The sequence below is a fragment of the Ambystoma mexicanum genome, chromosome 3q, assembly GCF_040938575.1.
Source record: "Ambystoma mexicanum isolate Mex_15411 chromosome 3q, UKY_AmexF1_1, whole genome shotgun sequence".
Classification (NCBI taxonomy): domain Eukaryota; kingdom Metazoa; phylum Chordata; class Amphibia; order Caudata; family Ambystomatidae; genus Ambystoma; species Ambystoma mexicanum.
Genome location: NC_090926.1, coordinates 741872011 through 741895452, shown reverse-complemented (window position 1 = coordinate 741895452; position 23442 = coordinate 741872011). Strand labels below are relative to the sequence as shown.

Genomic DNA, 23442 nt, shown 5'->3' with positions numbered 1-23442 from the left:
ACAGTTTCCAAGGATAGCAAGACTTTATAATAATAATAATAATAATAATAATAATAATTTATACTTTTCAGAACGGCAGAACCTATCTAAGGTAAGTAATAAGTTCACAGATAATTTTCAGAATGGCAGAACATTTCCAGGGTAAGTAAACTAACCTTACATGACATGCATTACTCGCCGTAATAGCATTTCTGATGATTGTATCCGCTTAGATTCACATGCTGTGCATATGGTCCGACATCCAGTGGTAACGCAGAGTATTGAATCTTGTCTTGCGCGGATCGAAAGGGGGCGTCAGCATAGGCATGTCTAACACTATCCCTATAGTGGCGTGTAGTGTACCCAAAATCCCTCACGTGCCGAGGTCCCTCCAATTCTATTTTTTCTGCGATGAGGGAGCCCAATGACTATCGTGAGCGAGTACATAAAAGAGATACATAAAAGAGTAAGTAGTAAATAGTCTATGGTCCTTCCACCTGAGCAGGGAGGAAGGGTGGGCGCATGTGAATCTAAGCAGATACAATCATCAAAAATGCTATTACAGTGAGTAATACAGGTCTTCTGATGCTCGTTAATCTGCTTAGAATCACATGCTGTGCATAGACTAGCGAGCAGTACCCAGAGTAGGAGGTGGGTTGTGAGAAGGAACACTAGTGAAAATATGTCTTAATACTGCTTGTCCCACTTGGAAATCAGACCTAGAATGAGTGTCTAGGCAATAGTGTTTTGTAAAGGTGTGTACAGAACTCCAGGTTGCCGCCTTGCAAATGGATTCTAGGGGAACATTTGCAATGAATGCTATGGAAGCCCCAGAGCCTAGAGTAGAATGTGTTCAAGGCTTGAAAGGCAGTTCTCTCTTAGCAAGAGTGTAACAGAGTGTGATGCATTTGACTATCCACCTTGAGATTGCTGATTTAGAGACAGGATCCCCTTCTCTACCAGCTGCCACTGAAACGAAAAATGGGTTTGCCTTTCTCAGTGGTTTAGTTCTTTCCATGTAACATGACTGCCATGAGCACATCTGTGTGTAGGCTTCTATCAGCCACGTTAGTGGGGTTCTGGAATGAAGTAGGCAGTTCTATCGATTGGTTCACATGGACCTTAGAAATAAATTTTGGGCGCAAATCGAGGGCGAGTGCGCAGAACCACCTTATCTCTGTGAACCGTAACAAAAGGGTCTAGAACTGAAAGGGCCTGTAGTTCACTAACCCTTCTTATAGAAGTGATAGTCACTAGGAAGACTGTCTTATAGGTAAGGTCTTTGAGTCTTGCTTTATGCATAGGTTCAAAGGGAGACCCCACGAGTCTAGTCAAAACCACATTTAGGTCCCATCCGAGAGCTGGGTTCGAAATGGGGGGGAAGAATCCTCTTAACCCCTTCCATGAAAGCCTTGATAACTGGTATTTTCCACCACAACACCCTTTGTTGTGAAGTAGTGTAGGCTGAGAGAGCAGCTAAGTGAACCTTCGGGGAATTAAAAACTAGGCCAGAGTCTAGTGAGTGAGTCGGGTACAATACATTAAGAGTAGGAGAGCAGTCAATGGGATTGTCGCACTTGGTATTACACCAGATAAAGGGTTTCCATTTACTGGAATAGCAATATCGGGTGTTGGGTTTCCTCGCTTCCCTGAGGATGTTCATGCATCTGAGGAAGTTGAAGGTGTCCGAACTCTATGACCGCAGGCTGCTAAATTCAGGGTTTGCGGGCATGGGTGAAGTGTTTCTCTCCTGTCTTGAGATAACATGTTGTACGGGCAGGGCAGTTCCTTAGGAGGAGAGAGGGACATCCCCATCAGATGAGAACCAGGGTTGGCGGCCCACATGGGGGTCACCAATATCATGGTGACTGGTTCATGGTGCATCTGGTTCATGGTGCATCTTGTCCACAATCTTGTCCACAATCTTGTTGAGCAGGGGATTCGGGGGGTTGTGGGGTGGGGGTGAGGGGCAGGAAAAACAAATTTCCCTGACCATGCTATCCAGACAGAGACCGTTCCCCTTGGAGCGGTTCTGGAGGTGTAATCTTGGCATTGAGCGTTCTCCAGAGTTGCAAACAAGTCAATCTCTGGAAAGCACCATAGTGCGAAGACGCTGGAGACAATGTCTTCATGTAGCTGCCATTCGTACTCTATGGGCAGTGGGAATTCTCTGCTGAGCACGTCCACGATAAGAGTTCCCCTGGAAAGTGTTGATACAACAGGAAAATCTTGTGTTTGAGAGCCCATATCTAAATGTTTTGTGAGAGCTTGGATAGCCATGGAGAGTGTGTGCTTCCCCCCCCCCTCCCGTTTGTTTAGGCAGTACATGGCTGTGGTGCTGTCTGTCAAGATCAGGACTGTCTTCCCCTGTAACTGTCAGAAAGGCTTTCAGTGCTTTGAATACCGCTAATAGCTCTAACAGAGTATTGTGGTTGGATGCTACTTGTGGGGACCACACGCCGTGCATGGTCTGCTGAAGCAGATGAGCCACCCACCCCGTGAGAGGAGTCTTTCGTGAGTGGCTTCTACTGCGGAGGTGGTGAAGGTCTTTCCCTTCAAGAGGATTTCCCTCGACCACCACTGCAGAGAGAGAACGAGAGCTGGCGAGACAACTACCAGATCTTCCCATTGTCCGCTGGCCTGATACCACTGGCTGTTGAGCCACTCTTGCAAGGGATGCATGCGCAGACGCACGTGAGGAACTAAGTAAATACAGGACGCCATCATTCCCAACAGTTGCATGGCCTTGCGTACCGTCACTTCCCGACTGGCTACATACGGAGGGATCTGAAACAGCATGTTCTGAACCCTCTCAGAGGGGAAGACGAGGCTGTCTTTTGTCCGATTAGAGCCCCTAGAAATTATTTGACTTGACTGGGTTCTAAGCTGGATTTCTTCCTGTTGATAGAGAATCCCAGACTGAATAAGAGATCTGTTGTCTTCTGAGTGTTCAATAGGCATGTTCCGTAGGACTCCCCTGTTATGAGCCAGTCGTTGAGGTAAGGGTAAACCAGGATTGATAGTCTGCGCAGGTGCGCTGCCGCTACTGCCAGTACCGTCGTAAACACCCTTGGCGCCGAGGCAATGCCGAAGGGGAGTACTTTGAACTGATCTTGTTTATCCTCTATCATGAACCTTGGGTATTTTCTGTGCGCTGGCAACATTGGACATGAAAGAGGCATACTTTCATATTTCAGTGTCGCCATATAATCCCCCGATCTCAACAGCGGGATTACTTTTGTAAAGTGACCATAGAAAACTTTTGGGGTTTGACACTTGTTTGCTGGGCGCAAGTCTAGTAAAGGGCACATGGCGAGATCCTTTTTGGGTACAAGGAAGTACACTGAATAAATACCTTGTTTACCTGTAGAATAGGGACGACTTCTATGGCACCCTTTCCTAGAAGGATCTCCACCTCTTGCAGTAGGATACGTAGGTGTTCCAGAGTCAAGCGTTTATTTTGGAGGTCTGAATTGAGGTGGTCGGCAAAATTCTATGCAGTATCCGTGGGCAACCATCTTGAGTACCCACTGGCCTGTAGTTATCCCCTCCCATACCGCAATGAATGATATTATACACTCCCCAACCGGGGTGGCATGGGAGGGGACATGGATCTGAAGGTCATTTATGACCAGAGGCCGGGGCGCCTCTGGGCATGGAGCCTCGGCCTCTACCCTTTCCACGTTGCTGTCCTCAGGGCGGTTTCCTGCACCATACTGGTTTTGGGGAAAACGTGATTTCCCTCTAAAGGACTGGCGAGAGCCGCTCCCTCCAAGTGTAGAGGGTTTCTGGGCAATCTGTTGAAGGGACTGGAGTCTCATGCTCTTTCTTGGCTGTTTCCAGAGCTTTGTCCACTGCCTTTTCAAACAAGTTGGTTTCCTCAATGGGTTTGTTTAATAAGGCTGCCTGTGTCTCCGGCTTGAACCCGGAGTTCCTCAGGCAGGCATGTCTCTTGAGCAGGGTACCCTGTGCCAAGGTTCTTCTCAGCAGCGTCTAGAGTGTTCTTAAGCACATTCTGATTGACCTGCTTGCCCTTCGATACGATGGTGAGCAACTTAACCCGCATAGGTTCTGGTACTTCCTTAAGACCTTCTTGCAGCAGGTTTCACTGGACGTCTGCATAGCTGGCCAATAGGGTGGCGTTATTGGCTATTCTAGTGGAGAACGCTGCAGAAGTCATGATCCTCTTCCCCAGTGCATACAGTCTTTTGGACTCTATCGGGTGGTGCCTCTCCAGTAGACAGGGGGACACCAGCCCATTTCCTAGTAGTGGTAACTACTAAAGAATCTTGCGTGGCATGGCCCTTGATGTAGGCAGGGTCGTCGGAGAAGGACGAAACAGCTTCTCAACCCTAGGGTTCACCGCCCTGGTTTGAGCTGGCATCAACAAAGAAGGTGCCAATCTCCTCTTGATGGAGTTCAACAAAGGGATGGCCTGGTTGGCTGGAGGTTTTTGCTCAAGGATGTCCTCCACAAAATCAGAATCCAGTCAGGCCTAGTGTGGCGATCTGAAAATGGTCAGCTGCCTTTTTCAAGATGGCGTTAAACGCCATTTGATCGTCCACAGGAGAGGCTCGGCGTACTGGAATGGAGGGGGGGGGGGGGGGGTGGGTGAATCCATGAACAGGGCATCGGGTTCCGGAGAGGGCTTGTGGGATGCCCAAGGTTGAGCATCAACCTGGCATCTGTCTTCCCAATTGTCCATAGGATCTACCTGGTCAAGTGCTTGGTCATCCACATTGTAATTTTCCCCAAAGGAGGCATCCTCATCCTGCACATACAAGTCTAGAAGGACATCATCCATGAGGTCATAGGTACATTCATGTTGATCCTCCAAGGTCCTTTGAAACTCGGATACAGGTGCAAAAGGAAGGTCTTCCCAGGGTCTCTTGGGAGCAAACCTCTCAGAATAAGAGCCAAATTTCTCTAATCTGTCCATACACTCCTCAAATTTCTCCCTGGTCCATGAGGATGAACCAGAGGAGTCAAGGGGAGGAAAGGGCTCATCTCCCTCTCTGGGACGTTGAGATGTGTCCTTCATCGTGCTAGATAAAGGCACACGACTGTCCGTATAGTAGTCCTTGCAGGGTATGGGGTGCTGTGGCGTGTCCTTCGCGCGTCTCTAGGCCGTTCCTTGTGTTTCGCCGCCTCTTTCGACCGCTCCTTCAGTCTAACTGCCAAGGCTATCCTAGCGATGCTCTGGTAATCGGGGCGGTCTGCCGGTTGAACCGGAGACTGAGCGGTGGATTTTGGCGCCACCTGGGCCTTAAGCGGCGTCTGTGCATCCTCCTGCAAGCGTCTCGACAGCCACGTGTTTTTTAGTGCTAGCGCCCTTCACTTTAGATTGCCCAGTTGCGCTGTAAAGGCTGCCGATCATACAGATCAGCGGATCCCGCCAAAGTTTTCTACGGGTCTGTTGCCGCTTTGGTACGCTTAGACGGTACTGCGGAAGCAGAACCTTGGGTTGTGTGTTTAGTGTTCGCATCGTGGGCGCCCCGGTCACCAGGTGTTTTCCACCTTAGCATGACTCACGTTGTGCCGAGCGGGATCGTGGATGGACGCTGCAGACCAAGAACCATCCGCCGTTAGGTCAATGGCATCCGCAACGGGGGCCTGGTCATCGTTAGTCCCCCTGCCCCCGCCCCCCAATCACTTTCGGCGGCTGCAGCGGCATGAGAAGAGCATTCGGTCTGCAACATGCCGTAGGGGGCCCACCGATTTAGACAGCGCTCCTTAATCAAGTCTACAAGCTGCACAAGCAGCTTCGTTATCGTCGAGGGGACGACAGTTGATGCTACCGAGGGTGCTAGTCTTTCCACTGATATTTGGCACTACAAGAGCGACAAAATCTAAATGGCGTCTTGTTCATAGCGCAAGACAGGTATATCGATGACAAAACCCAGGGAGCAAAGAGGGTGAAAGAAGAAAGGCATACTTGTAAAGAATAGGTCTACCCCGACCCCCACTCTCCCTACTGTACAGGCTGGCCAGAAGGCCCTGCCACGTGGACGGCAGCGCCGGCCAGATCAACAGGCATCGAAAGTCTGCAGCAGTCTTCGCTGTTGCACAGGAATCAAACGTCGAAGTGACTTAAGGGGAATAACGACCAAAGTCGATAATTATGACAATAACGCTATCTCTATGTAAGAGCGGCGCATTAGGGCGACCAGTAAATCTGGGCGGAAAAAAACTATGAGGGACCACGACGCGTGAGGGATTTTCGGTACACTACACGTCACTATAGGGATAGCGTTACAGACACGCCTATGCCGACGTCCCCTTTCGATCCTCGAAAGACAAGATGCAATACTCTGCGGTTACCACGGGATGTCAGACCATATGCACAGCATGTGAATCTAAGCTGATTAACAAGCATCAGAAATACTTTTACAAGTGACAACACTCAAGTAAGAACATTTGTAATGATTAACTCTCAGAGTTACAGTTACCAACTATTTTACAAGTAAGTAAACTTTTCAACACTTGTTTTACTTTTCAAGGCAGACCTCAGCCGTTCCCAATTATATGACATGAGTTCTCTCAGAGGCAGAAGAGGGACCCTTCATGTTCTAGTAGCCAGCTGTAGGCAGGGAGAGAAGGGTCAGTTGCAGGCAAAGTCAGAGTTCCAGAGGAAGACTGTTCAAACAAGTATTCTACTTTCAGTTGAGGGTTCAGGGACTTCAGAGAAGACACCCTAGGAGGATTCCAGAAGGGGTCTGGGTGAACTGGACGAGAGCACTCCCAATCACAGAAAACACCCCAAAGCTACACAGGAATCACAAGAGACTTAAGGTAAGTAATACCGAAGCCAACAAAGAAGAGTTTCTGCAGGAAGACTTCAAGATCTGTAGCCAAAATCCCAGGTGCTGAATTCCTTATGAAGACAGGACTCTGGATGGGCTTTTCAGCAAGGGTCGACACAGAAGGCTCCAGACAAGAGTTTCTTCGCGGCTGGATACGGCCATGTGGTTTTGGCGCACTTTTCAGGAGCCAGAAGAAGACTGAACATCGCTGGTCCGATTCTCGTGGTTTGCAAGGTCCAGTACTCTGGTGAGGGGATTTTTCAGACTATTCACGTCCACACATTTTCAGCAGGATTCAGGGGCCATTTTGGTAAAATGAGCACCCATGGGTGACTTTACCAGACCGTGGCAACAGCCTGAGGTAAAGGTGCACCAAATTAGTTAAAATGTTCACTGCCAGCACCCACTAAAGGTAAGCTTGTCCCTGTAACATAAATGTTACAGTAAAAAGGAGAAAGGGGATACATTGCATCCCCCCAGCACTCCACATACGTTGGGGTGTGCTGGTTTCAGCCAATAAAATGTAAAAGGGATCCAAAGATTCTTTCGACCCTTGGGAACTGTAGTTCCGGGGGATAAGGCTGCCTGGGCGGGAGGTGACGGGAGATCCATTCCGTCGTCCCCACCGTCGTCAGTCTCCGTCCCGTCCCTTGGCGGAGGGGATGGGGGTGAAGGCTGGAAGGGAGGGAGAGGGGAGAGGATGGACTCGCCTATGCTTGCTCGGCAGGCTCCCAGACGGTCCAGGCGTCTGACATCGCGCTCTGCTTGGCAACCGAGGAGCCTGAACCAACGGCGCTCCCGTGTGCCCGCAGACTCACAGTGCTTTGCCTTTTGTTGGGCCCCCGTCGCCGGAGCACCCTCAAAGGTCTTAGAAGACCGCTCAGACTTCTCAACTGCTGCTGGGCTCTTCGCCTCCAGCCAGTTGGCGAGTCGTGTACGACGGTCCTTCATGGTCCGGACAGACAGGTTCTTGCAGAATGCTGGAAGGGAGGGGGAGGGGAGAGGATGGACTCGCCTATGCTTGCTCGGCAGGCTCCCAGACGGTCCAGGCGCCGCTGGATCGTCCGCTGGGGGTAAGGGCAACCTTGTCCTCATCTCCGTACACAGGGTCTGCAAAGCCATCAAGATTGCTCCTGAGTTGTCCTGTGGCGTGGGCATCGGTTGTGATGGGAGTGTCGGCTGGGGCGTGGGGTCCTCCGTTTCCTCCACTGCCCGTGGCTCCACTGTCGCTCTCAGCCCTGTAGGTCCTGGCCTCCTAGAACTTCTTGTCCAGGATAGCTTTGACGCCAGCCAGCCCATCCTCGGAGGAGGTATCTGAGTCCATTAGGAATCCGTCCCCCCCCCCCTGCTTTCTCAACCTGGGGTTTCACGGGGGTCTTCTCCATTGGCTGGAAAGATGCTTCCCTCCAGGGTGGCAGGGAAACTCTGGGCCCGGAGGTAGTCTCCACTGGGGTAGCGTCTGCCGGCTTTGCCAGGGCCGCCACGACTCCTTCAATCAAGGCCTTAACCGGTGAATCAGGGCCTTCATGACCTTGGGCGCGTCTGAGGCCTTCACCTTAGGGGGGAGGTTCACTGCCTTGCTCCCCCCCTTGGCTTTCTCCATCGGTATCAACTGGGGGTTCTCCTGAAGCATACCTGGGTTCTCCAACTTCCATTTCACCGAGCCAGAGCTTTGGCTCGTAGCTCTGAGGCCCTGGCGATCATGCCGTGAAAGGAGCCAATTTTGTCAGGGGGGGGGGGGGGGGGGGGGTGTGCTGCCTGGGCAGGAGGTGACGGGAGATCCATTCCGTCGTCGCCAATGTCGTCAGTCTCCGTCCCGTCCCTTGGCGGAGGGGATGGGGGTGAAGGCTGGAAGGGAGGGGGAGGGGGGGGGGGAGGATGGACTCGCCTATGCTTGCTCGGCAGGCTCCCAGACGGTCCAGGCGTCTGACATCGCGCTCTGCTTGGCAACCGAGGAGCCTGAACCAACGGCGCTCCCGTGTGCCCGCGGACTCACAGTGCTTTGCCTTTTGTTGGGCCCCCGTCGCCGGAGCGCCCTCAAAGGTCTTAGAAGACCGCTCAGACTTCTCACCTGCTGCTGGGCTCTTCGCTTCCAGCCAGTTGGCGAGTCGTGTACGACGGTCCTTCATGGTCCGGACGGTTCTTGCAGAATGCACAGTCCACCTCCACGTGTGACTTGTCAGCATGTAGGCAGTAGAGGCACCGGGAGTGCTTGACCAGCATTTCTCACACTTGAGTTAATCCTGAAGCAGACCACCAATATTCATTGTGATCAGTGGTGTCATAAAGCAGTGCTGAAACTGCAATGCCATTAAAAGCACCAAAAGCGCACCATGAAGATTTACTCCCATAGTAATTGAAACAATTTTTGTCCACAATAACCCAGCAATACATAGTGGTGGATTCAGACCACTTATGAGGTTCATGCTTGGGATCTTTACCACGTGGTGTACGGATTAGCTACAGACTAAAGGATAGATACTGCATGGTGACAACCCCTATTCTGACTGGCAAGTATTTGCAGATGGGCTATGACCGTTCCACAAATACAATCCACAAATAACCACACATGCCATTTCACACTGCATAACTATTGGCAAATGGACCACCTCATGAATAACGGCAGATACACTGATATTTGGCATAACCCCAAACAAGCATTGCGAAAGGTTTTGTAAGCATATACTTGCGCGTTTGATGGTTATCAATTTTCTAATAAGTGCTGGTGTGTTAGTGTTCATTGTGGTTGCTTTCATGTTCCCTTACAACACAGCCTTGTGTTATTTTCTCATCACAGAATTTGATCACTTGGACTCTTCAGTCCGAGTGCGCAACTTAATTTCGATTTTAGTTTAACTGGATCAGCAACCACAAAATAACACCAAATTAGGACAGTGTTGGCATCCAAGTAGTCTGGCTTACCTCTCCAACTGAACGCACATAAGCACCTTGTTAGAGTACCGTCAGGTATCAATTGATCAGTTCTAAAATTGTATGAATGCCCAGCCACCATTTTTACAGACAACGTAAAGGAGGGGTTTGCAACCTTTGGGTCTTCAGATGCTTTACACTGCAACTCCCATTAGCCAATGAATAAAAGGTGAAGGGATCCTCGACCCTTTAGACCTCTGCAGAGTCGCAGGTTTCAGACCACAGATGCACTGCATGCCCTCCCACCACCCCCATAGTGAGCATGAAACTGCAACCTCCTTATGCAATACATTGACAATCAAGTCAAGAACCCTACGGCTCGCCGATTCGGCCACTACATCTCTAGCAAAGACCACCACGCATCAATGTGCATATGTCTCTGCAAGTGCACTTAGCCCTTGCAAACGAAATGTATTTTATACTGCAACTTCTGCCATCTTGGCGCTGGAAAAACAATTAAATGTTAAGTCATGCTTAGGAATTCCAAGAAGTCAGTTTCCTAATAACAAAAGTAATTAAACTATTAAAGCAGTTCAATTGTTAATTAGTATCGGACATTTTAAAACCACTTACCAAGCAGGGAGAAGCCACCGGAAAATGCAACTGCCACAAAAAAAATAAGTCGAGCCCCCCTCCCAAACACATTGTCCCATCCAATGTGACTTACCACAATGATGGCGATTCTTCCTCCAACGTCACCCACCACACTGATCGGGGGTTTCTCCTTTGCCATCATCACTTTAAAAAAAGATGCAGGGAAAAACCGGGTCAAAACTCATGGACAGGTTCCACACTGCGATCACATGCATGCACATGCCAGATTGCAAAGAAAGGGGCACAGGAATTAATGGAACATTCCAGAGTAATAAGCAGCCACTAACAGATTTTCTACAAAAAATACTTTCCTATAGAAATCAAAATTCTGGACAAAGTGACATTTTCAAGTAAATGCCGTTGAGTTGATACCAGAACTTTCCAAATGTGGGCCTGGAGACTACATTTCCCAAGAAACTGCAGTGGATCAGGTCCAAAAAATGACAGTATAGAAATTAATGATTCATTACAAATAGCCAGGAAGAAGATTCATCTTTCTTTATCTTTGTCTAAGGAGCCATTGCACAACAAATCAGGCCCCAGGAAGACAGGAGTGTATAAACATGAAAAAACCCCGAAGATCTAAAATGACTAGGGATGATCCCATTATAGTCATCAGAAGAAAAGGTCTACTTCCTTCCCATCTGTCAGACAAAGGTCTTCATAAGCAAGCAAGGGATATCAACCGTGCATCACAGCTCTGCAGGCAGGTTGCATTCAATATGGAGGAAGCATTCCTGAGGCATGTCATACACAATCTAACAAAAATCTCAGGTTTTAAAGGAGCCACAAAATGCTGCTACTTCAAGCAAACGATTTAGAAAACACTGCTTAATACTCGTGTTGGGACACAGCAACAGAATTGTCCAAGTATACAAACGGTCAGCACCATAAAACGACCCAATCCACTGCTATTTACCAAGGATGCATACAGCCCCCTGTGTCCCTGCTGCATCAGCAACACACTCAACAGGAGTCAATGCAAAAAGACCCTAACCAAAGTTGCATTACCAGCATCCAAGCCCATAGCGGGCTGTGAAAGGAGCTGCCAGCCAGCCCTAGAGAGTTCATGGAGAAGCTTCAGGACATGCATCCGTGTGGGCGAAGTGGGTGCAACAAGGCAGTGAAATATGCTGTTCATTCCTGCATAAATGATTAGCCGACACAATTGTGAAGCCATGCTATGTAGAAAGAAGAGACTGCATGGCACAAGCCAATTTAGTCACATGGAAAGGGTAAACGAGTAGTGATAAGCCAAGCTACCAAGCAGAGAAATCATTGATGAAATAGTTTATAGGATTGGTCCATCCTCAAGTTCCAACAGGTTGACCTCAATGTTCATTGAAATGTGGTCATGCCAACCTGCTCTTCAGCGTCTAAGATGTTCAGTGGCCACCATATTTATTTCCTAATGGACGAAGTCATCCTTGCATGTTGGCAACCGACAAGCAACACAATGAGATTCTTAGGGTTAAGAGTGGAACAAATGTGCAAATTTGAATTGTACTATACTGGCTTATGGTTAGGACTTTATAAACAAAATGCTGTAGCCAAGCATGGTTTGCTGGGTCGACTAGCAGACATGGTCCAAGATATTCCTAAACAATTGCGAACAAGACCTGCCTTTTCCAAGGACCTCCATTTTTGTGTCAGCGATAAGCTTGATTCAACTAAAAATGAGCCGGATCGTCTTAATTTCCAGAGACTGTTAAAGACCATCCTCTTCTCTTCCTTCTCCCTCCCCTCCCGTGCTAATTATCCATCTTCCGCTCAACTGGTGTTTGGTCCCTTTTGAGTCATACAGGGCCCAGACCTTCAACTACTCTCCCCCCCAGCATCCAATACCAGCACTCGCCTCCGGGCAGCCTTAACCGACCAGCCTTAATCTGGTTCACCTTGCCCATTGCACTGGTCTTCCCTTCCTATCCCTTGTTCCCCTACACTTGCCCTGATGCCCACCCTTAGCGATTGCCCATACCCTCTGGGCCCCTGAATCCTGCACTTCTCCACCCCCCCTGCACTTTTTCACCTTTGTTTTTTGCAGGTGCACGGTATAATTGCCAAAAGACCACTATAACCATCACTGTTATTGTTGTACTTTGTTACTATTGCCCCCCCCCACCCCCATGTCCCCTCAACTCCCCATATTTTGTCTTGTGGCGCCTGAAAACACTTGTGTATAGGCGCCATACAAGTGTCCAATAAATAAATAAAAAATAAATAAAACCAGTATCAGAAAGGTCATGGGAGGTTGCTGGGAATAGGGAAGCTCATCGATTAGGGAGGATTTGGCATAGGAGTGCCTATGCTGTCGCAAAGGGACACAGATTGAAAAGAAATGACTGCAAAACTGAAGGAGTTTATAATATGCTGAAGCTTTGACAATAACACATACAAGTCCCAGAAATGTTTAAATTAAGTACGCAACAAGGAGACATAGCTCCAATTAAACCTCAACTAGTCAAAAGCTCTCTCCTACCCTCCATTATTGGAAAACTAATGGCTACAGATTTACTATGAAACCACAAAAAGAAATCAGGACTTCGGCTTCCCTTTACCCTCCACTATGGGATGATGAGCAAGCTCCGTGAAGACGCAACACCCGATGGTGGAGGTTTGCAGCTGTCCTTTGAGGAAGGGAGAACACCATGTCCTTCCCGCAACTTGCACTCCACCCAAGTCCCATACTCACATAAGCATCTGGGGTGGAGCAGTCGGCTGACCGCTCACAAAGGCATCTTGAGCAGAGTGGTCTGCAGTGCAGGCTGGTTCCGCTGAAGCCTTTGAGCCACAATGCTCTGCAAGCCCAACAAAGGAACACAACAGCAATGAAGCAGGAAAGCAGCAGCAATGCCCACCCCAGTGGGGCGCTCTATGGTGGATTTATGCTGGGTGCCAGCTCCCAAGGGCTAGTCCTTTGGATTTTAGTGGCTGTTCCAAATAGAAAACAGACAGGGAGTTGGACTATGGGTGCCCTGTGAACCATTCAGCGATCCCTGCTGTCTTGGAACATTTAGTGTGTGTGGCGGGAAGAAAGATTGACTTTCTGGACAAAGACTGGACTTGCATATACGCACGGAGAGAGTTTGGCATGAGCCACTGTTAAAGTTTGATCTTATGGCGAAATGCAAGGCCAAACTATCTCCAGTTCATCAGTTTAAGGATTCCCTCCTCCCCCAAAGGCAACCAGCTGGAACATTTGGGGTGCTTCCTATCTTTGAGAGTGCGATTTAACCCTTCTAAGTTGACCTCAACTTACCTGCATTGGTCTTACAGCTTGTGCTTTCCAAAGGTGACTCCTCTTGAGTAGCTGTGATTTCTATTTTGAACACTTCTTAAGAAAATGTTTCTAATATGAGCATCAGAACTTTGACTTTGTCCATTGATTTTGGCTGTCCTGGCTCCCTAAAAGCCTCCTTCTGAACCAATCAGCTTTTGCAGCGCTTGTTCCCTTACAGGTTTTAAATGTAGAACACTTTAATGCTGGGATAATTGACTGCCTACATCCATTGGGAGAAGCTAATTGTTCTTATAACCCATCAGTCTGTTCTGATCTAACCTTAACCTTTCCTTCCTTGAGCAATTCATTATTGCAAAGGTGATGCTATATAAATGCTAGACTGACCTCAAATCATGTCAGCTACGGGTGCTGGAACATGTGTAACATATGAATACATTTCTCACCGGCTTTATTGTTCACTTTTTGAATTGAATCCTACACTGGGATTTATGTTACAGCTAATTACTGCTTTTTAAAGAATGCTTAAACTATCTGTGTATAAATAAGTCATGTATTATAACTAAGTGTGTGTTTACTTGGATACTTGTATTTTCATTGCACAGCTCTACAGCTCACATTACCCAATTTAAGATAAAACCTGGGTGCTCAGTCACACTATCAACTTGTGTAGTACCGGCCTATATTAAAAGGTGGGTTACCTAATACCAAGAGAAGTCTTGAGTAGTCCCTCACCAGTTGGACTGCACAAAATCTTACCTAACACCCACCACCTTTTGCTGGGCTTGTTAGGGGGAATTCTCAGAAATGTGCTAGTGCCTCTCTATCTTAAAGAGCCCCATCACCTATGCGGGACTCTAGGACTTTTAAATTTTGGAGAGCGAGGCCCTTTTCCCCCCCACTCTCTCGTGTAATTTTCTGCGATTTGGACACCGTTTCTTTTTGGTTGTGGAGTCTGCCAAACTCCATAAGCATCATCTTTACATTGTGACACAGCACCTTCAGTGCAGTGGCACAGGGCAGTCTTAGATTTCCCAAAGGTTTAAATACCTTCTCTTGGTGAAATTACTGTTTCCAAGAGCAGTGAAGTGAAATTGACTTTACTTACATTTTGTAACTTTCAAGACCAAGCACACACTATCTTACAGTAGGGTGCTGGAGGGGTTACTTAAAATCCCCTTTGTCTAGTTTCTCATGTAACAATTTTATGTTACTCTTTCTATAATTAATGGATGGTGGCAGTGGTGTATTTTTTACTACCATTGTGTGTTTTTACCGCAGGCTGCGTTCGCAGCTGCAGAAAGGCACCCATGGGTGCCCATTTCATCAAAATGGGCCGATCTTTTCACCATTTCTTGTAGGAAAGGTCCTTTTTGAGATTTACTCTGCGCGCCAAACCTGGTTTGGTCCCTTTGTTCGTTTGGTCTTTGGCAGGATTCACGAGTGAAGCCCGCCTCTGGCTCCAGTATGTCTGGCAGGGGCAGAAAATTAGGGAGGTGCCCGAAACTCCCTGTGCTTAATCCCCTTGGTTACAGGAATCCACCCAAAGGTGATTGGCGGGCTGGCTGTCCTCGGAGGACATCCACCCTGCTGTGTGATTCAGAGCTAGGCTGGAATGAATGGGAGAAACCTGCATAAAAGGCAAGGCTTTTTGCCTTGGAGGGCAGACTCGACCACTGGACGAAGGAATCCGAAGAAGAACTTGGAAGAGACGCCTGCTGCAACAGCTGGACCGTTGGTTTGCCCAGTGAAGCCCTGCTGTTGTGCTGATGCTCCAAATTCATTTCGGCGAGAGAAGCCCTGCAAGGACGACTTCTCCCCTTGAGTTGGTGGGACTAATCAACTCCAAAGTAAACTCGTTTGGACATCCTCTCGGAGCTGGCTGTACTTCCACTGCTGCTACTGGAACTGAAGTGCCAAGGAGAGGAACACCAAACTGAGTGAATTTCTTTTAAGACTGACCCGTGCTGAAGGATGATCCCCCCGGACTCCCTTGAAGCAGGACTGACTAAGCTTGAGCCACCTCAACAGAGCGCTAGACCCCAGATGCGAGGAAAGTCCAGAGTGGTATTCGTGAGACCACAGTGGTGCTATTTGCTGAGACTCAAGGAGCTGAAACCGCGAAGTTCCACTGAATAGAAGTTTGTCCTTTTCTGCAGCTGACTGTCCCATTGTAGTGCAGGAGTCCCCAGACGTCCTCCCTCTTGTCCCCACAACTGAGGCCCAGGAACAAAAGGATCTGCAGAGCTGCCCAGGAACCGAAGCCAGCTGGATCAATTTCTTCTAACCAAAAGGTACTGTAAAGTTTGAGAGGACTTACCTCTTGTTGTAGCCTTACTTGATCTCAGTTGGGACTTCTCTTAGTTGGTTCTGTAGAGTTGCTTGCATCTTCCACCTCTCACAAGCAGTCTGGAACAGATTCGCAAATACTGCAACCGACAAACTAAATCCCTTGAAACAAAGTATCTCTTCTGTTTAGAGGTATAGATGAACCTTGCAGCAGACACAAAGAAAGAACAATTCTGTATCAAAGTCTGGAACCTCTAGTAGTGGTATTTGGAGAACTCCAAGCCAGTAGAGGGGTGGGGAAAGTCTACAGACCTGGTGCTTTCTTTCGACTCCCATAAGGTAACTAGGGCGTAAAGTCCTGACCCTAACTTGCTCTAACCTGAACTTTGGTGGTGGAACCTGGGTTAAGGATCCTTCCCTATGCCTATCCAAGTATGTTGGATTGAGTGAAGTACTTACCTGAACGTTACATGAACTTTTATATAACTTTTGATAGCCCTTTATTATTCTTAAACACTGTGTTGGCAATATTGTATGTAGTAACCCTGTGGGAGACTACACCAGCCTTGGCCTCTTGGCAATAGGTAACCCAGCCTTTGGTATAGGCCTGTACTACACAAGTTGGTAGTGTGACCGAGCAGCCAGGCTTATCTCAAGAGGGGTCAATGTGAGCTGTAGGGTTGTAACAGAGGTTCACAGTAACATGTATTCAAGTAACACTTCTACTCAAGGTTTCCTGATTAAAATATTTATTAATTTAACAGTCAGTTTTAAAATAAGCCTTCTTTAGAAGGAAGCAATATGCAACACTTAAAATACACTTCAAAATACACTCCTTTAGTTCAATAAAGTAAGCAGATACCCTTTTGGGATGGCACACAGATATTCCTATACCCTGAGGTGACTACAATAGTTAGGACACTGTGGACATTAATATATCACTGTTCACACTTAAATGGTAATACTGAAGTTGTGGCAAACAGGAAAAAGGTTAGGAAGGAAACAATGGTTAACAAGTTTCTCAAACAGGTAAGCACTTTAGAATTCCCCAATGCATTGTAGGTTAACCCTTTTGCCAGCTATACAAGTAACGTACGTTATGATTTTTTGGAGGGACAGTTAAACACAGTCAGACGGTAAGAAGAGTCTTTAGGGAGCCAGGATAGCCAATGTGAATTGAGCAAAGTCTAGAGGAGCGGAGGCACTTGAAGATTAGCACAAAAGTCTTGCACAATGTTAAAGAGAGTTTTGTTGTAAAAGAAATCACTGTTGGGTCACAAGCGGGGAGGCTTGTGAAGGGCAACGTTGCAAGCAAAAAAAGTACACCGAAGAAAAGGTATCAGCTGGCTGCTGTTCCTGTTGTAGTCCTGCAGAGCCTGTTGTTCCTGGACACCTTGTGGACTTTCCTTGCTTCTGGGGTCCAGCACTCTGTTGAGGTGGCTCAGGATTGGTTAGTCCTGCTTCGAGTGAGTTCGGAGCATCTTCCTGGAGCTTGGGTCCGACTTAAAGGCGTTGCACTGTGGTGTTCCTGTCCTCTGGCACTCAGTTACTGCAGCAGCAATGAAGTGCAGCCAGCCGAGAGAGGAGTTCCAGTCAAGTTCGTCTTGGGGCTGATTGGTCTCATCAACCCAAGGGGAGAAGTCGTCCTTGCAGGGCTGCTCTAGTCGATTAGACATTCGGAGCTTCAGCAGGGCTTCATCGGGCAAACCAACGGTCCAGGAGGTTACAGCAAGCTTCTTTGGTTCCTTCGTCCAGTGGTGGACTCTGCCTTCCTTGCAAAAGACCTCGCCTTTTATACAAGTTTCTCCAATTCATTTGCAGCCTAGCTTCGCTCACACAGCAGGGTGGCTGTTCTCCAAGGACAGCCTGCCAGCTAATCACCTTTGGGTGCATTTGTGTAACCAAGGAGACTAAGCAAAGGGAGTTTCGGCAACCTCCATTGCTTCCTGCTCTGCCAGACAGGCTGGAGCCAGAGGCAGGCTTCAGCAGCGAACCCTGCCAACACAAAGCGAACAAAGGAACCAAACCAGGTTTGGCGCACAGAGTAAATCTCAAGAAAGACCTTTCCAACAAGAAATGGCGAAAAAAGAACACTGGGGACATTTTGACAATATGGGCACCCATGGGTGCTATACTGCAGCTGGAATGCAGCCCGTGGTAAAACACACAATGGTAGGAAAAAGTAAACCACTCATCAGACATTAACTGTAGAAAGGGCAACATAAAACGTTACATACGAAGGTAGACAAAGGGGATACTAAGTAACCCCTCCAGCACTATGTAAGATACTGTGTACTGGGTCTACAAAGAGAAAAATGTAAGTATAGTCAATTTCACTTTACTACTCAGTAGTTTCTAAAATAGAAGGTATTTGAACCTTGGCAGAAATCCCAAGAATTTCTCTGTGGCACTGCACTTAGGGTGCTGAGTGTCACAATGTAAAAAGATGATGCCTATGGAGTTTGTCAGACTCCAAAACCAAATCACAAAAATACAAGAGTGGGAAAACGGTCTCACTCTCTCCAGGATTAAAAATGAAAAGTCCTAAAATCCAGAAAAAGAGCTGCGGGTCTCTAAGGCAGAAATGAATTGGCAAATTTCTGAGAATTCTCTATAACACTGGCACTAAAAAGGTCTATATAAACCGAACTGAAGAAATATATCCTTTGGAATTGGTGACTTTTTGGCACAAGGCCCCAAACCATCTTGGGGTTGGACTTGTGAAGATTTATTTGTGTTGATTTTAAAGGGTTCTGTCCATTTCTATAAATCCGACTACTCACTCGGCTGTGTTGTACTGGTAATTGACTTATGCAATTCCATTTCTCCTAGGGGTGAATGTGTATTGGGTACGTTACTCACCGTAATCTTATTTCTGATGCTTGTATCTGCTTAGATTCACATGCTTTGCATAGGCTGACATCTAGTGGAAGCTGCAGAGTTTTGCACATGAGGTTTTTCGAAGTTCAAAGAGGGACGTCAAGAGGTTGCGTTTGTAATACTATCTAATGTACCTGTACCCATGATCCCTCGCGGATCGAGGTTCCTCCACTGGGAGTGTAAATTCTAAGCGTGGAGGGTCGGTAGAGCTCATGCAGTGTGAAAGTTCTATATTTTATCCAAAGAACCTTCAACTCCAGGAGGGGAGAAAGGGAGGGCACATGTGAATCTTAGCAGATACAAGCATCAAAAATACGATAACAGTGAGTAATGCATCCCTTCTGAGGAATGTGGATCTGCTTGATATGACATGCTTTGTATAGATTAGCAAGCAGTACTTGTTGAAGGAGGTGGGTTGTTTGAAGGTAGCGCTACAAAAAGAGGTTTCAACACTGCTTGTCCCACCTGTGTATTACCCTTGGAATGTGTGTCTAAACAATAATGTTGGGTGAAAGTGTGTACTGAACTCCAAGTGGCAGCCTTGCAAATGTCATCTAGGGGCACATTTGCTATAAAGGCTAGAGTTGCTCCTGTGCCTCGAGTTGAGTGTTCCTCTAGGCTTAAATGGTAACGTTCTCTTGGCAAGAGAATAGCAAAGTTGGATGCAGTTGACAATACATTTCGAAATTGCTGCTTAGAGATGGGGTCTCCTCTTCTAGTGGTTATAAGATACAAAAAAGACCAGTTTTCCTGATAGGTTTGATCTATTGAGGGCTTTATTCTGCTGTGTGTTAGGGAGAATTCTCATTTTATGGCTAATTTCCCTCACCTAGTGAGTCCCCCAGCAGCTTTGCTGGATTTCTGGAGTCATTTTTTTCACTTTTACCTGTGTTTGTTGCCATATGCATTTCATCTGATTTTGTGATTGTGGACTCTGGAGTACACCACTTCAGTAGCCCCCTTCTTTTGTGTGTTACACAGCACCTTCAGTGCAGTGACACAGGGTTGTCTTTTAGACTTCCCACCGACTCCATTTCTGAGGCAGACTACTGTCCCCCAGAAGAAGGTACAGTTGCCATTAACTTTACCTAGTCATTTAACCACAGATCCAGTACATCCCATCTTACATGGAGTACTGGAAAGTATTAATCCTTAGCCCTTTTTATCTGTACCTCCGAGAGCATTGTTTCGCTCTTTTAACATTTAGACTTGGCTGGTGGCAGTGGTATCTACCCTAACTTTTCTACTGTGATTATACTATATAAACGTGGTATTGTTTTAGCCTATTATATTAGCCTCGAACATAAACCCGCTTGACCAAATACTCTTTCTTTTGGCTCCAGTCGGGTTTATTCACCATTTCTTTTTGTTAATAGTCCTTCTTGTGTTTTACTTTGCCCTCCTCCAGGCGCCTGGGTGTCTAGGTGGGCTGAATGTGAGGGAGGGGTGTAGTCACCCCCTGCACAGGGTATCCTAGGAAACCCAAGCCGCACTTTGCAACGTTTGGCTGGACAACCCCCTCCCCCACCGCTGAGTGATTGACAGCCAGGCTGTGTGAATTGGGGATTTTCGCATAAAAGGCAGGTCTCTTGGGCTAGAAGGCAGAGTCTCCACTGGGGGCCAGGTGGGGATAACCAGCTCATCTTCCACAGCCAGAGGATCCTCTTCTTGGTTGAAATCGCTGCACACTGCTGTAGTGGTCCGGATAGCCATCTGAAGAGCCTCTCCTGTTTTTAATGAGCGCACCTTTTATTCACCGCCGGCTTCATCCCTGTGTGCTGCAGATCCCGCCAGACGTCATCCTTCGTACCGAAGCTCCAGGAACCGTGGGTGTTCAGGAAAGTACCAGGAACAACTGCCGTGGCACCAGCGTCTTCATTAAATAAGGTACTGTGTACTGCTTGAGGAATTAGGGTGAATCCCTTTTCTTCGTCTACAAAGCTTGCCCTTGTCTTCCCTCCTCCTTATAACTTTTGCTTCCTCTGTTGACAATATCCAAGTATTCCTGGCAACGTTGAATCTTGAACTGTCCGAATGTGTGATCCTCGACAACAGGAACCCGATTCCACTTGACACTGGCTCCGGCATATTGACTCTTGAATTTCTGTCAACGAGTGTTCTCCGATTCTGTCTGCCTTGACAAAAGTATTGCCTATGATTTTTGCCCCCAACCGTCTCTGGTTAACTCAGGTGCTAAGTGTGTTTATACCCCGGTAACAATTCTTGTCTCAGATACACGCATCTTTAATAAGACCGAACTGTCATTAATGTCAAAAAGTGATCGCATACGTATTCCCGGTAATGTCTTTTGTTTCACAACACTGGTCCGTTAAAACATAGGGTACTTACCTTGAGTTAGAGTGTACCAAAGTGAATTGGTTGGTTGTAGTGTATTTTACGTGTGATTTTGAATTAATAGAAGTGTTGTGTTTATAACAAACGGTTTGAAAATAAATGTACTTCTATTTGTTTTACCTGAAACTTTGAGTCAGTGTTTGCTTGAGTCACAGTAACTGTGGTCCCTTTGTGCAATCTCTGCTACTGCTCATATACTCTTGAGATAAGCTTGGCTGCTCTGCTACTGCTACCACTTTAACATAGTAGTACAGGCTTGTACCAAAGGTGAACTTGTATTACCACTTGTAGTCTTAATTGTGTGTAGTGGTCCCCAAGGGCACTGCACAGGATTCTGCCTAACACTGTTTTTAGGGTTTTGGAAAATGCAGGAAGTTCTATAATTTGTTTCACATGACGTTTTGATATACATTTCAGTGAGAATCGATAATTAGTGCATAGCACCACTTTGTCTTTGTGTATAATTACAAAGGGAACAGAGCCTGTAGTTCACAGACCTTTCTAATAGAGGTAATGGCTATAAGAAAGGCTGTTTTATATGTCTTATGTTTAAGATTGGCCTTGTTCATAGGCTCGAAGGCCCCCCTCCCACTCCCCCATGAGCCTTGAGATTATGATATTGAGGTCCCAGCCAGGAGTAGGATTAGAAGCTGGTGGTATAGTTTTTAATACCCTCCATGAAGGCTGTAACTGTTAGGGAGAATTCTTATTTCTGTGCCTTCAACCTTAGAGACCCCCAGCTCTTTTGCTGGACTTTTAATTTTAATCCTGGAGCGAGAGAGCCCTTTTTCTCACCCTCTTGTGTTTCAACGTTATTTGGATTATGGGTTTCCTTTGTTTTTGGAGTCTGACCAACTAATAGGCATCTACTTTTTGTATGGTGACACAGAGCACCTTCAGTGCAGTGTTAGAGAAATCCTTTAGATTTCTCAAAAGGTTTAAATACTTTTTCCTGTGTGAACTACTGTTCCCAAGAATAGTAAAGAGAAATTTACTTTACTTACTTTTTCTCTTTGTGGGTCTAGTACACACCATCTTATGTGGCGTGGAATGCTGGGGGGTTACTTAGTAGCTCCTAATACTACCTACTCATGTACCTATTTTCATGTTAGCCTCACTACTTTAAATGGCTGGTGGCAGTGGTTTAATTTTCATACCATTGTGCTTTTCTATGGCAGGCTGAAATTAAAGCTGCAGTATAGCACCCATGAGTGGCCATTTTCAAAATGGTCCTGGTCTTTTTTCGCTATTTTCTGTTTGTGAGGTCTTTCTTGGATTTTACTCTGCGCATCAAGCCAGGTTTGAGCCCTTTGTTAGTTTTGCCTTTGGCCAGCTTCAATACTGAAACACGCCTCTGGCTCCAGTGTATCTGAAAGGGCAGGACGTGAGCGAGGTTCCCGAAACTCCCCTGTCCTTTGTCTTTAGGAATGCCTGAATGCACCCAATCCCGATTGGCTGGCTGCCTGTCCTTTCAGAACAGTCACCCTGCTGTTAGAGTGAAGGCTAGGGTGCGCATGATTGGGGGAAAACCTGCTTAAAAGGCGAGTGTTTTGGGATTAGAGGCAGAGTCGACCACTGGGAAGAACAACCAGACGAAGAAACCGTGATCCAAGATTGCTGCATCCTCCTGGACCTTTGCATTGCCTGGTGAAGCCCTGCTCTGTGCTGAAACACCTTTTTCTGATCGACAAGAGAAGCTAAGGAAGGGACGACTTCTTCCCTTGGGTTAGTGGGACCAACTAACCCCAAGACTAACTCCACTGGACCATCTTCCCTGACTGGCTGTACTTCTTTGCTGCTGCAGGAGAGTGCCAGGGGTCGAGAAATCCGTAGTCCAGTGCAACGTCTGCAATCCGTCCAGAAGCTCGAGAGTCTCCACAGGACCCTACAGAAGCATGACGACCAGAGCTTGAGTCCCCTCACCAGAGTGCAGGATTCAAGGAGTGAAGGAAGCACAACCGGTGTCCAAGATCTGCAGTGGTGTTGTTTACTGAGCACGGAAACCACGAAGTGCTGCTGATCTGAAAAGAGCCTGTAGCTGCTGCCGACATCCAAATTGCTGCCACAGGAGTCCTCCAGAAGTCCTCCAGACGTCCTCCCTCTTGTCCCCACGACTGAGGCCCAGGAACCCAAGATCTGCATCACTGCAACTAGACAGAAGCCAGTTGGACCACTCTTCTACTAACCAAATGTACTGTACTGACATGGGGTACTTCCCTCGGTGTCTTTAGCTTTTCTCTTCTCAGTTGAGACTTGCAGTAGCTACGTTGCTAGAGTTGATTTCATTCTAATAGTTTGTTGAAGAAAAATCACTGTAGGGTCATAAGCTAACTTTGTGCAAGACTTTTTCATCTAAGAAGTGCCTCAGCTCCA

General features: G+C 47.2%; 1 protein-coding gene across 7 annotated transcripts in view; it reads right to left on the bottom strand.

Annotated features, from left to right (window-relative positions):
• The window catches only part of PRPSAP1 (phosphoribosyl pyrophosphate synthetase associated protein 1), a 747041-nt gene that overhangs the window by 71565 nt on the left and 652034 nt on the right, over positions 1 to 23442 (bottom strand). For all 7 annotated transcript variants that reach the window (XM_069654689.1, XM_069654687.1, XM_069654690.1 and 4 more), the window contains one exon: positions 10381 to 10451. In XM_069654689.1, the coding sequence (XP_069510790.1) occupies positions 10381 to 10451 (71 nt within the window). The remainder of the gene's footprint in view (positions 1 to 10380; positions 10452 to 23442) is intronic.